The 14,967-nt window shown below is 38.9% G+C and overlaps 1 protein-coding gene across 3 annotated transcripts in view; it reads right to left on the bottom strand.

Annotated features, from left to right (window-relative positions):
* LOC141735693 (nipped-B-like protein) overlaps window positions 1-14,967 on the bottom strand; it is a 174,954-nt gene that overhangs the window by 20,383 nt on the left and 139,604 nt on the right. For all 3 annotated transcript variants that reach the window (XM_074568784.1, XM_074568782.1, XM_074568783.1), the window contains 9 exons: window positions 11,325-11,407; window positions 10,152-10,284; window positions 9,292-9,435; window positions 4,318-4,407; window positions 3,858-4,072; window positions 3,655-3,757; window positions 2,619-2,717; window positions 2,362-2,508; window positions 1,049-1,183 (listed from right to left, as the gene is read on the bottom strand). In XM_074568784.1, coding sequence (XP_074424885.1) covers window positions 1,049-1,183; window positions 2,362-2,508; window positions 2,619-2,717; window positions 3,655-3,757; window positions 3,858-4,072; window positions 4,318-4,407; window positions 9,292-9,435; window positions 10,152-10,284; window positions 11,325-11,407 — 1,149 coding nt within the window. The remainder of the gene's footprint in view (window positions 1-1,048; window positions 1,184-2,361; window positions 2,509-2,618; window positions 2,718-3,654; window positions 3,758-3,857; window positions 4,073-4,317; window positions 4,408-9,291; window positions 9,436-10,151; window positions 10,285-11,324; window positions 11,408-14,967) is intronic.

A 14,967-nucleotide genomic window follows, 5' to 3' on the forward strand; every position in this document is an offset into this window, starting at 1 on the left:
GTGGGGAAGACAGAAGTCTCCCTACTCAAACATAGGAAGTCTGTTCCCTTCCAATGTTTTTGGATGGAAGAAAAGATGGAATAGAATGAAAGTGAACTAATTATTCCCGAATTACTTATAAAGCATATGGTTGTAAGAAGTGTTTCTCATCCATGGAGACAAAAAAATACATTGCAGATACTGCCTCATCTTTCTGAGGTTGTTGGAAAGGCATGGGAAAGGAGGAGAGAAAACAAGGTCATCCTCCTTTCCTAGCAGCACCTTGGATCCAGCTGTTCATCTACTTCTTGATTAACAGTCTTCTCTGAAAGCCACTTGGCATTAACGCATCTTAAGTGGTAAAAATATATACTGCAGCTTTAAAGTTGCAGATTTCAAATGCCACTGAAAGTGTGATGTAAAAATTTTTTTACAGGTGTATTGTTAATTAGCCATCAATATTAAAATTATTTTTGCCAAATCAAACAAAAACCATCAGTGTCAGGTTTATGATTCAACACAATCTTAGTTTTATGCCCTTCTGCATATACGTTGTACAAAGAGTAGAATATGATCACATAAGTAACATTTTAGGGGTAATAACTGATTCATTAAACATTAATGCAAAATTAGCACTGATGAATACTTTATAATTTTTATATGCAGAGCTTACAAACCTGGCATATACTAACATCAAGTACTTAATTTTGACTTAAAGTTTATTATGTTTGCAGGAAGGAATTTTATATGCCAATTTTACTTCTTATAAAAGAGAAAAAAAGGACCAGAGACAACTTGCAAGAAGAAAAAAAACACAACCCTCTAGACAATAACTTTTTAAAATCTTTTGATTGTCAGCAAGAACTTGAAGAAAATACAAGAAAGAAAAGAAAACCAAGTCAGATAGCAATGTAGAAAGCTACAATATTTGCTCTCAAAACTTAGAAGTGAATAAAAATCATAAAAATTACAAAGGAGCAATGAAATACTTTTTTGATTTTTTTTTTTTGGTCAAAATATAGAAGCACATTATCATAATTAAAATCCTGAATTATATGTTTCATTCTACCTTAATGCCTTCTTCATCATTGACTCTTCGAATCATTTTCACACACATCTCTGTAATTTTGGGAAATGTTGGTTGTTCAATGCAAATATCCCTAAGTATCTTTATGACTCTCTTTCTGACACTGATACCAGTATCCTGTGAGGAGAAAAGCATTATGCTCTTGAAAACAAATCAGACATATTAATTAATGTATTATATGAATTAATATTTGAAGATCACCCCCAATCGGACCTGCAAATCGTATTTAGAAAAGGCAGCTAAAATATTCTGGAGTGCATTTATACAAAAGGTCAGCATAACTTGTACCACTTTATTTGCAACAAGTCTAAAGGTTCCGGCTGAGTCCCCAGAACGCTGAAACACTTTCTCCATTTATAACCTCCCATTTAAGAGCTCATGATGTTGCAAATGTATAATTCCACTTCTTAATTCAAGAGCTTACAAAATAGATGTGATGATGCTTTAGCTACTTTGTTGGAACACACAAGACCTTTGTAGATCTGGACTGTAATACTTCAAAAGCCTTTGGATAAAGCTTATGGATAAGATACGTGCAGCAAATCTTTCCCATTTTCCTAGGCTTCGTCTAAGGAGAAGGAGGAGCAGCTTCATTTCATATTACCTTATTCAAAACCTGTTTAATCTGAATGTCAGGATAAGCGACTTAATGCACGCTCATATGCACATCTTCAAAACCCTTCACGAACATGTTTCATCATGTAACCATAGCAAATGAGTAGTATTTGACTAAAAACCTGACATGGATGCTAAAAGCTAGTGTTATCTCATAGTTAAATTAACATTGTACTTTATCTGAACATACAGTTAAAAAACAGTTTTTATACAAAAACTCTAATAAGAAGCCTTTTAAAACACTAAAACATAGCATAGAAAAAACAAAATAGTTTTATCTTTTTTTCTTTTGGATTACAAATGGCAACTTTGGATTACTGTGTTGTAGATCTTTCTTCACCACCCACACTACTGAACTGCCCTCAATGACCCATATCTCAGATTTCAGAGATGTGGCAAATTTCCTCATTTCACCTAATTTGTGCCTTAATAAAGCAATCAAAAGGAATATAATCCTGGTTCTGATACAGTACAGCTTTCTATGTATGTTTACCTTTTGATGTAACAAAGCCTCACTGGAAACAAGTGATGCATTTTACAAGCACAATGCTCCCCATTAAAATGATAAGATATAATTTACTCTTGGGATCATCATTCCATATTATTAAACATATAAACTCAGTTGAAAACAATTTTTCCAATGACACTTATTTTATCATAAATATCACAAGTCACTGTACCAATATTCTTTCAATCAGCATGTCATAATACTGCTCAGCAAGTTGAGGACGACAGAGCACAAATCGGCCAAGCAGCTCCACAGCTGCTTCTCGTACACTAGTGGAGTTATCCATTAACCGTCCATGAACACCTCGTTGCATATCCAGCTAAAAAGAACAAATAGAACACAGATCCAAAATAAGAAATAAAGATTTCTTTAAAGTGTGACAGAAGAACGCATGTGCATGATGGATATTTCATTTTTTTTTTTTTTTACCCTGGCTAGAATACTGGGGTCTACAGCAACAACCTCAGACAAACACTTCATGGCTTTTGTTCGAACAGCAATTGCATTTTCACCAAGTACACGCAGAATCTAATAAGAGAACAAAAACAAAGATTCAATTGCTTTGGGAAGGTAGAAAACAATGTTTAACAGGCAAAAATGCAGCAGAATAATGCACAAATGATTTAACTAAAATAAGAATATCTGTCTAGTAAAAATAGTATATATCTTTTCAGACAGTAAAAAGGTGCATGCAAGTAATGTTCCATGGCACTGATAACTGAGCATGGGATATTTACTAGGATTTGCTACATCTCTAAGACTGGTCCAAACAGGATTTACACAGGGTCCATATGCTCACTTTAAGTCACTTCATTTTAAACTCTACTTTTGCCATTCAATTGTGGCTTTCACCATGGTTCTTTCAACAGGAGAGTTGGATTTGGGCACTATAGTTTTATGAATGGCTCTGTATGCAGATCAATATAAGTAACACAGCCTAAACTAAACAACTAAACCAGTACTGTAGTTCAAACATGTCACCATGACAACATGTTAGTGCTCTTCTCCCAGAAAAAGGAAAGAAACCACACTGGTCAAACAACAGCTTCCAGTGACAGTAACATGCACTGCAAGCAACCAATCAAGTTGGCTTCTATTTTCAAATCAAATTAAGATCAATTTAATGAGTTAATATTAACAAATGAGCATGCATCTTAGAGAAACTGTAAAAAAAAAGTCAACATTTTGTAATTATCCTTTTACTGTGCACATCTAAGATAATGATTTTGTCATATACATACATGGACAAATAAAATAATGTATGTACAATATGACATATGAAATGCGTACAAGAAAACGAAATATAAGCACTTATGTCACCAATACAGAATATGAAAGCACTTGGTGTTATCATGGCCTGTTAAACACCTGTGCTCAACAATGAACAGATATTGCACACTACCGCAAAAGTGTTTGGAATCAGAAATCAACTGTGTTTCACTGTACTAAGACTTCCAGCACGCACCTGTGTCAAATAAATATCGAAGCTCTGGGCAAATGGCCTCATAGAGGCCAAGTAGCGAACAATCAAACATGCATCTTCATAGTCCACAGTATCAGAATTCAGCCTGCAACAAATCCAATGTTTTAATTAGGACATGTTTATCAAAAATGAATACAAATGCCCAATGCATGGTTAATAAAGAAATCCATGGTGCTGAAACATACTTTAATGTACTGAATTGAGATGGAGCAGTTTTAATGATGCTGCGAAGAAACGTTTTGCGACTTTCCGCTCTATGCATGATTTGTCCTGTGGTCTCAACATCTTTTGCATGATGAGTTCCTTCAGATGAATCCTCATCCTTCTGAGATTTAATTGCTTTCTCTGTCTCCATAGTTGTATCACGGAACCACTGCGCTATATAAAACTTCCGAGAAAACTGGAGAAATACAGCAGGATACACAGAAAACAAAACCAACAGATATAGAAGAGTGAAATTAACAGATTTATAATGAGATTGAGTGAGTCTAATGCATCAACCATATTTTGGAAAACACAATCAACAGTATATGTTAAGGTGACAATTTACTTGAAGCACTAATATGCATGACCGAAAATCATTTTATTCAGTACGTTACTGAAATTATATGTATATACACTTGACATCAGAAAGCTTAAATTTACCACTAATGATGCATCGGTTTCTGTGTTCTCATCCAGATAATCTAGCAAAGCCTTTTGCAGCTGTTGAATTTCATCTTCTCCTCCTGAAACCTATCAGAAACAGAAAGATAGTTATAAAATAGAATATTGCACAGTGGTAATTATCATCTGAAAATCTGCATGTCCACATATAAAATACACTGAAGTTAATGTTCTACAATTATCAATGCAACTAACAATTTTTTAATCAATTACTTCTAAACTTTATAGAGAATAAACCAAATTAGACTGTCTCTCCAAAGTCTAAAAAAGATTAACAGCAGAATAAGACTGGTTTTAAAACAGACTGACTGATTTGATTAATTTTCATTCTATTATCTTGTGTGAAGACCCTCTGTCCCTAAGGAAAAAAGAAGGGCAGAAATCACAAATAGTAGACTGACACAAGGTTTAACCTATAAAAGTCATCATTGGCACTCTCACCAATATTAAATACTGAAATAGTGACTTCTCAGGTGAACAAGGGATAAAAGGCAAAAAAGTCAAATGAAAATAAATATGAAACACAGACAACAGTAAAAACATATGGGAAACATCAAAGAAATAAAAATAACTTATCCCTTTGTGAAAATATTTGGTATAACTGTTTTCAGGGATAAAGCATCCATACAGAGAAAGTGCAGCAAGTAGGCTCAATCCATCTAGGAAAGAACTTACAGAGGAGGTTCCCAAACACCCCTGAGCTCTAGCACTAAAGAATCACGTGCTCTAAGACTCAACTAAGTTTCTATCAGTCAAAAAGCTTGAGAACAAACATACATTTTATAAAAATGCCACCTAGTACATAATGCCTATCTACAGAGTAGGGTAATATTAATTTTTCTATGAAGCACTTTTAAGATGTATAAGAAGGATTACATATGAAATATTAATCTGAGAACTAGTGCTGGAGACTGTATGTATCAGATACATAAATATTTAAACTGTATGAATGTTAAAAACAGAATGTATTTTTCCAAGAGGCTATTTTATATATATCCTGATCTCTTAAATAGTTCTAGCCTACATAAATTGAACGATTTTGTACATGACCATCAGACAATGTACTTCTCCCCATATAGGGGTTATAGAGAATAAATCAGTATCAATTAACTTGTTAATGAATCAGAAACTAATTTTCTCAACACCTACAAGACAGCATAAAACCAAAAACATAAATACCCTTTTTTCCTTAGTATTATACTGAAATACACAGATCCTTGCAATTGCTAATGCTACAGCAGAAAAAAAAGGATTTTTTTTCCAAAATGAATGAGTTCAAGAATTCAAAACATGTCTACAGTGCATGTAATACAAATATAGGTTTATTAATATTTATTTGACACCCTAATATATGTGCAAATTATGATTTGAAAGTCTGGCCTTCAACCAATATTAAATTCTGTGGCTGAAAAAAAGAATTTGCTTGATGAACCTTAACTGCCTAACTATTTTCAAACAAGTAAAAAATCCAGAACAAACAAAAAGAAACTGTGAAGCCTGCAACAAATCATAACCAATATTGATAATAAAAGTAGAAGAATCATTTCTGGCTTAAACTTCTTCAGCTACAAAACATTTTTCTTTGGTAATAAAACTTGTAACTTATAACCATCTTAACTTCTGTATGAACAGCATAGATTGAGAATCTTGTCACAAATGCAGCCCATAACATAGCTTGTAAACATCAGCAAGTGGAAAAAGGTACAGTTACAAGTCCAGAAGATCAACGTATCAAGAGATAAACTAATGAAAAGCATACACAAGTGTTCAAATCAACTTGACAATCTATGACAGATTTCTATGAAAAAAATCTATTGTTTAAAAACGTCAAAACAAAATAAATTTTCTCCTAAATCTAATGAGTCCAAACCACAGTAGACAGAGTTATAAGCATTCATCAATCATTGGGGAATATTCTAGTAATGATATCAGAGGGTAGAAGGAAATATCCAAGAGAGTCTAAGTATTAAATTCAGAATTCAGCAGGCAAGAAAAATCTGTAGAGGTATAAGTTAATTTCTGAATTAAAACAATGATTTAAGATCTTTCTAATAACTAAAGCTGAATACGTCTACCAATGGATCTTATTTTCTTGACATTTGAACAACAAAGTGAAGCTTAGCTGTCACGTACACATTTCCAAGTAGTTATTTGTTCTTATGTTATAAATCATTTATAAACAACACACTATCTACCCTGACTGATGGTACTATATAGTATATACCTTCCACAATGTATGGATGGTACTATCTACCATCATTGATTTTAAGCTTCCCGAGTAACTGAAAAAACGCTTTTAGCGCTCAATTGTCCACAGCAATTTTATTTTAAGCAGATGCTAATGCCTAGTTACTGCCTGATCTGTAAAAAACACAAAACAAATTGAAAAATTCAGGACACCACTCAGGTATGTATCTTTTTAGAATATCTTTCAGTACTATTATATAACTTCTGGAGATAACGAAAGAGAAAAGGATTCTTCAAAAATATTTCCCTACGAAGTCTAATGTAGAATTGTCAAAATCACTGCCAACGGAGGAGAACTATAATCCCTTACCATATAGAAATATAAAGTATATTAAGACATGGACATAAAGATTTGACAGTATATGTAGTACAATATTCTAATTGACAAAAGTTATGGGACGTATCAACATCATAAAGGAGAAGATGATTTTTGATTCTTTATTTGAATGCCTGTAAATTGCACATTAAGTTTTTCTTTCAACATAAATCTATAACAGTCATTATAAAATACATATAATACAGTCTTTTCAGGTAACTGAAAGGGAAATGAACTCAATATGACTACTCAACTTTAGATCTAATCATGCTGAGAACAATTAGTAGTTCAGAAAGAAATGTATAGCATCCATAAGAAATGTGCAAGTACACATTTTTAAAAGGACACATGAGACCTGAGATTTTCTCATCATCCTATATACTATGGAGAGCCCAAATGCATACATTGCTTTGTTAATTGCTGCCACCCTTGCAGATTTAGAGACATTCTGATAAGCAGCATTAGCAGAAATGCAAATATGCATTCTCTAATGACACCAAGCTGAGCGGTGCGGTTGACATGCCAGAGGGATGGGATGTCATCCAGAGGGACCTGGACGAGCTGGAGAGGTGGGGACGAGCAACCCTTATGAAGTTCAACAAGGCCAAGTGCAAGGTCCTACACTTGGGTTGGGACAGTCCTCATTATCAATACAGGCTGGGGCATGATGTGATAGAGAGCAGCCCTGCAGAAAAGGACTTGGGGGTACCAGAGGATGAAAAGCTGGACATGAGCCAACAATGTGCACTCGCAGCCCAGAAGGCAAATCACATCCTGGGCTGCATCAAAAGAAGCATGGCCAGCAGATCCAGAGAGGTGATTCTTCCCCTCTATTCTGCTCTCGTGAGACCCCACCTGGAGTACTGTGTCCAGCTCTGGAACCCTCAGCACAAGAAGGACATGGACCTGTTGGAGGGGGTCCAGAGGAGGGCCACAAAGATGATCAGAGGGCTGGAGCACCTCTCCTATGAAGACAGGCTGAGAGAGCTGGGGTTGTTCAGCCTGGAGAAGAGAAGGCTCAGGAGAGACCTTATAGCGGCCTTCCAGTACCTGAAGGGGGCCTACAAGAAAGCTGGGGAGGGGCTGTTTGCAAGGGCATGTAGCCATAGGACGAGGGGCAATGGTTTTAAACTAGAGCAGGGTAGGTTCAGATTAGACATTAGGAAGAAGTTCTTCACAATGAGGGGGGTGAGACACTGGAACAGGCTGCCCAGAGAGGTGGTGGAGGCCCCATCCCTGGAGACATTCAAGGCCAGGCTTGATGAGGCTCTGGGCAACCTGATCTAGTTGAAGATGTCCCTGCTTACTGCAGGGGGGTTGGACTACATGACCTTTAAAGGTCCCTTCCAACCCAACACATTCTATGATTCTAATGAAAGACATATGCAAGTCCAGTAAAAAACAACAAACAACCAATATCAGCTACATCACATAAAAACTAACCTTATAGGCCTAACAGTTTAACTCTCTAAAGGCTATGTATGAGTGCCTTAAGCTCAATTACCACTTTGCAATAGAAAATGCACATACATACATACACACATATATTTTTAAGGCCTCTTAAGATAGAATCCAACCATCATTCTATTATTTCCTCTATATTGTCACAAGAAAACTGGGTTTACCATTGTAATTAACCACTTAATATGATCACTAGGGAGATGGTGTGAGAGAGACATGAATGAACAAATGCAATACTTATAAATTGACTATATTTTGTTCAGAAATCCAAACAACAATGAAAACTCATTGTCCTGGTTTCGTCTGGGATAGAATTTATTTTCTTCCTAGTAGCTGGTATAGTGCTGTGCTTTGGATTTAGGATGAGAATAATGTTGATAACACACTGATGGTTTTAGTTGTTGCTGAGCAGTGCTTGCACTAACTCAAGGACTTTTCAGCTTCTCATACTGCCCTGTCAGCAAGGAGGCTGGGGGTGCACAAGAAGCTGGGAGGGGGCACAGCCAGGACAGCTGACCCAAACTGGCCAAAGGAATATTCCATACCATATGACATCATGCTGAACAATAAAACTGAGGGGAGTTGGCTGGGGGGAGGCAGCTGCTGCTCAGAGACTGTCTGGGCATCGGTCAGCAGGTGGTGAGCAATTGCATTGTTCATCGCTTATTTTGTATATTCTTTTATCATCATTATTATTATTTTCCCCTTCCTTTTCTGTCCTATTAAACTTTCTTTATCTCAACCCATGATTTTTATCTTTTTTCCGATTCTCTCCCCCATCCCCACAACACCTGTGTGGTGTTTAGCTGCCCGCCGGGTTAAACCACAACACTCATTCTCCACAACACCAGTTTTTCACACGTCTTTAAAATGTTCAAATTTTTAAATGGGTACATCTCAATCCAGCTGGCACAGGATCACTCACACACCTGTCTGAGGATTCTGGCTATAGATCCTTGATCCATTTTGCTAGTGACTGCATCTTTCCTGAGTCTTGCAGCTACAGTTCCAAGGTAGTCAAGTGATGCAACTCTTAATGCCATTTCTGTAGATTTGTTACTGAACTGGTGAACCTAAGAAAAGCAGAATAAACTGTTATAAAAAAATTCTTCTCACAAGACATTGCTTGACCTTATTAAAAATTCCACCTAACTTCCACGCTACGTAAAATTACATAATTTACTATTACATCACAGATACACTCCTTACTTTACATTAATGTTTTTCCCTTTATTGGGTCTCTCTACAAATATGCCTTTAGAGTTTTTTTAAAATACGTATTTTTTATAAAATAAACTGGACATCTAGTAGAGCAGATATCCTTTGCAATAGCATAGATCTTAAGCACCATAATGCAACTTCCTCATTATTCACACAAGTATAAAGAAAGCTACATTATACCAGGAACAGGACCATAAAATATTTTTCCAAGGAACAGCTCAAATTACTTTGTTAATTACATTGAAATACTGAAGAACAACTCTATTAGATGCTATACAATGGCATTTTTTAATGTGGAATATGTCATGGAATAGTAGAAGTGGACTTCCATGAGAAACCGTATACATATGACCTTTACTAAGTTCCATATCAATGATCTTCTGACCTAAATTTTATTTTCTGTGTATTACATAATAGCGATACATGTAAGAAAATCCTTAAATGCTGCATGTGTGTCAAGAATCAGAAAGCATTCCTGTAACAGTTTGAGCTGAAATAAACAAGTTTCATTGCAATAAGAAATAAATTAATATACTAGTTAAAAAAAAAAAAAAAAAGAATCCCTTACCAATAGCCTTCCTAATAAGCTAAGTAGCAACTCTGCAGCTGGCCATTCTGGTTTATTGACTGTGGAAAGAAGATCTTGAATGAAGTTCTCGAACAGTGGTCTGTAATCTTCTTCCCCTTGCTTACTGCCACACCTGTTTAAAAGAAAATGCATTTTGTAAGCGAATTTAAGAGACATTTAAGCTTTTCTTCTGATGCAAACAGAAGTAATCCTATGTTTAACCAGAAAACCAGTTTTATGCAACTCTAAAAAAAAAAAAAATCCGAAGTATTAGCAGAAAAATTTGTTTTATCCATTTACAAGTTTAAACAGTTATCACTCCAAGTTGCACCGCAAGTAAAGCAGCTAATCCAGGATAGTAGAATTTTGTTACTAAGATTTTTTTATTTATTGTTTTGAGTTGAAATCTGCATTAACTTGGATGGACAAAGTAGGTAAAATTCTAAAGCTCAAGCTAGAGTGGGGTATTTAGGAGGTGTTGTATCCTTAAACCTGGTCTGACTTATCTCACAGCAATAAGACATCTCAGTATTATGCTCCAACAAAGGTTAAAATCAGAACATAAAAAAGAATAAATATCAAAAGATAACATACCTGATAGCATTTCACTTATATGTGGTATCCCTAACTTTAATGATACCAGAAGTATGCAGAGAGATGGCTAGATGGCTCATAAATAGCCTTTCGGCTTAACAGTAGAAATTAACACGATAAAAACCTCAGGACTTTTTGTTACAAATCCTTTGGTTATTCGGGTATATTTTTTTTTCCCCTGTTGAGCTACTGACATTCCTAACTTTATCTAAATGAAAGTAATTTAAGTTTTTTATAACTTTGTCATTCTGATGACTCAAAGAATCTGGTTTCATCACTTAAATATTTTACTCAGCCTTCTCTTCCATGATTCAGATGAGTAAAAGACCCCTGATAAAAGGATCCTACGTAAACTATCAGACAGATTCTTAAATGCGTGAAGAACTCTGCAGAATTTATTTTCCATAAAAATTTTTGTCCAGACAGATAGCTCTCTTAGGGATCTATAAAATATATTGTTATAAGTAACTTTATTAGTAGGCATTTAGTACTGCGAAGTGGTTTGGTTTGTCTTAAGGTGTGACAGATTCTATTTGGAGTTGGTTTCATCAATATACTAAAGAATGCAACAGTACTTACTTCTTAAGGAAAATAGAAAGGAAGTTTTGTGCTGTTCTCATGGCTGTTTCATACGAGTTAGTAATAAGCACATCTTGATCCACCTAAAAATAACAAGATTTGTCTAATATTTTAGCATACACAGAAATATAATTTCCAGATCGGCATTTCTCATTCATCAAATAATTACAGCAGACATAAAATTACAATTCTTAATTACTAGAGCACCATCACAAAATATTATATCTATGAAGTCATTTGTTCGTGGGAACATGCTGCCACCCAGATGTTTGGCTGCAGGGTGTGCCCTGCTCTTATGCTGATGTCAGATGGTAGTGGTGGGCACACCTGTGGGAGATGTGCCCAGGTAGAGGAGCTCTTCTGCTTAGTCATGGAGCTCAGGGAGGAGGTAAGCAGGTTGAGGGCCATCAGGGAATATGAGAGAGAGAGAGAGATGCTTGGAGTCACACCCTGCCTCCCATGAAAGAAACCCAGCAGGCAGACAGAACCCCTGCAGCAGAGAACTCCCTGTCCTCTCTCCCCTGGACTGAAGGTGGTGACATGGAGGACAGGGGGCAATGGCAAGAAGTTCCTGCCTGGCAACTGCCCAGCAACTACCCCACCTTCCCAGATGCCATTATGTAACAGGTACAGTGCTCTGCAAGGGAACCTGGACAATGATGAGCATGATAGTTCTTCCTGCTTGGAGGTGTCAGCGAGGCCTAGTCGGACCACCCCCCACATCAAAACCTCTGCGGTAAAGAAGAAGAGACAGGTCATTGTCATAGGTGACTCGCTACTGAAGGGAGCGGAAGGCCCAATATGCAGGCCGGACCTGGTACATAGGGAGGTCTGCTGCCTCCCTGGGGCCCAGGTCAAGGACGTGAAGAGGAAGCTTCCTTCCCTGGTATGGTCCTCAGATTATTACCCCCTTTTGATCTTTCAGGTAGGCAGCGACGAGGTAGTGAGAAGAAGTCCGAGGGCAATGAAGAGAGATTTCAGGACCTTGGGACAACTGGTCAAGGGATCGGGAGCACAAGTTGTGTTCTTCTCTTTCCCCCCAGTTGTGGGGAATGACGAGGGGGTAAATAGGAGGAGCCAGCAGATCAATGCCTGGCTTCGAGCTTGGTGCTGCCGGCAGGACTTTGGGTTCTTTGATCATGGCCTGATCTACAAAATGCCAGGCCTGCTGGTAACAGGTGGGAATAGCTTATCTCACAGGGAGAAAAGGGTTCTAGGACAAGAGTTATCAGGGCTCATTGAGAGAGCTTTAAACTAGATTTGAAGGGGGGTGGGGATGGTACTGGGCCTTCTGGTGAGGTGCCTGGGTGTAGTTGCTCAGCACTTGTGGGGGACCGTGCCAGTATTTCTGAGAGCCAGAAGGCACACCACATCTCAAGGGTGAAAACTACACACACAACTCCCTCTCTGAAATGCTTATACACCAATGCACGCAGCATGGGGAATAAGCAGGAAGAGCTGGAGATCTGTGTGCGGTTGCAGGGCCACGATCTCATTGCAATTACTGAGATGTGGTGGGACAGCTCACATGACTGGAATGCTGTCATGGATGGCTACGTCCTTTTCAGGAAAGACAGGCCAGCAAGGCAAGGTGGTGGAGTTGCTCTTTATGTGAGGGAGCATCTGGAATGTATTGAGCTCTCCCTGGGGGGGGATGAAGAGAGAGTTGAGAGCTTGTGGGTAAGGATTAAGGGGCAGGCAAATATGAGGGACACTGTTGTGGGTGTTTATTACAGGCCACCTGATCAGGATGGGGAAGCTGATGAGGCCTTCTACAGACAGCTGAAGGTAGCCTCACAATCACAGGCCTTGCTTCTCATGGGGGACTTCAATCACCCTGATATCTGCTGGGAAGACCACACAGCCAGGCATGCACAGTCCAGGAGGCTCCTCCAGTGCATTGATGATAACTTTTTGACACAGGTGGTACAGGAGCCAACAAGGAGAGGTGTACTACTGGACCTAGTACTGACAAACACAGAGGGACTGGTGGAGGACATTAAGGTTGGGGGCATCCTGAGCTGTAGTGATCATGAAATGATAGAGTTCAGGATCAGGGGTAGTATGCACAAAACAACAAGAGTAAAATCACAACCTTGGACTTCAGGAGGGCTAACTTTGACCTCTTCAAGAAACTGCTTGGAGAGATCCCATGGGCTAGGGCTCTGGAAGGCAGGGGGGCTCAAGAGAGCTGGTTGATATTCAAAGACCACTTCCTCCAAGCTCAGGACTGGTGCATCCCTAAGAGAAAGAAATTGGGCAAGGGATGCAGGAGACCTGCATGGTTGAGCAGGGAGCTTCTGAAAAAGCTCAAGTGGAAGAAGGAAGTTTACAGTAAGTGGAAGAAGGGACTGACCCCTTGGGAAGATTACAAGAATGTCATCAGAGTATGCAGGGATGAAACGAGGAAAGCCAAGGCCTCCTTGGAATTAAACCTGGCAAGGGATGTCAAGCTCAACAGGAAGGGCTTCTACAAGTATATTGGAGGCAAAAGGAAAACTAGAGAAAATGTGGGCCCCCTGTTGAATGAGACAGGAGCCATGGTGACAGAGGAAGCGGAGAAGGCAGAGTTACTGAATGCCTTCTTTGCTTTGGTTTTTACTGCTCAGGGCAGCCCTCAGGAGTCCCAGACTTTGGAGAAAGTAACAGGGAAAGTCTGGACAAAGGAAGACTTCCCCTTGGTTGAGGAGGATCAAGTGAGAGATCAATTAAGTAAACTGGGTATCCACAAGTCCATGGGTCCCAATGGGATGCACCCGAGAGTGCTGAGGGAGCTGGGGGAAGTCATTGCTGGGCCACTCTCCATCATCTTTGAAAGGTCCTGGAGAACAGGCAAGGTGCCTGAGGACTGGGGGAAAGCCAACGTCGCTCCAGTCTTCAAAAAAGGCAAGAAGGAGGAGCCGGGGAACTACAGGCCGGTCAGCCTCACCTCCATCCCTGGAAAGATGATGGAACAGCTCGTTCTGGGTGTCATCTCAAAGCATGTGGAGGAAAAGAAAGCTATCGGAAGTACTCAACATGGATTCACCAAGGGGAAATCATGTCTGACTAATCTGATAGCCTTCTATGATGTCATGACTGGATGGATAGATGAGGGGAGGGTGGTAGATGTGGTCTACCTTGACTTAAGCAAGGCTTTCGACACGGTCTCCCACAGCATCCTCATAGGGAAGCTTAGGAAGAGTGGGCTTGATGAATGGACAGTAAGGTGGATTGAAAACTGGTTGAAAGACAGAGCTCAGAGGGTCGTGATTAGGGGCACAGAGTCTAGTTGGAGGTCAGTGACAAGGGGTGTTCCCCAGGGGTCAGTACTGGGTCCAGTCCTCTTCAATATATTCATCCACGACCTGGATGAGGGGATAGAGTGCACCCTCAGCAAGTTTGCTGATGACACAAAGCTGGGTGGGGTGGCTGGCACACCAGAAGGCTGTGCCGCCATCCAGAGAGACCTGGACAGGTTGGAGATCTGGGCAGAGAAGAACCTTATGAAATTCAACAGGGGCAAGTGTAGGGTGCTGCACCTGGGGAGGAATAACCCCATGCTGGAGAGCAGCTCAGATGAAAGAGACCTGGGAGTCCTGGTGGACAACAGGATGACCATGAGCCAAGAATGTGCCCTTGTGGCCAAGAAGGCCAATGTTAT

This window comes from Larus michahellis, chromosome W (genome assembly GCF_964199755.1).
Source record: "Larus michahellis chromosome W, bLarMic1.1, whole genome shotgun sequence".
NCBI classification, from domain to species: domain Eukaryota; kingdom Metazoa; phylum Chordata; class Aves; order Charadriiformes; family Laridae; genus Larus; species Larus michahellis.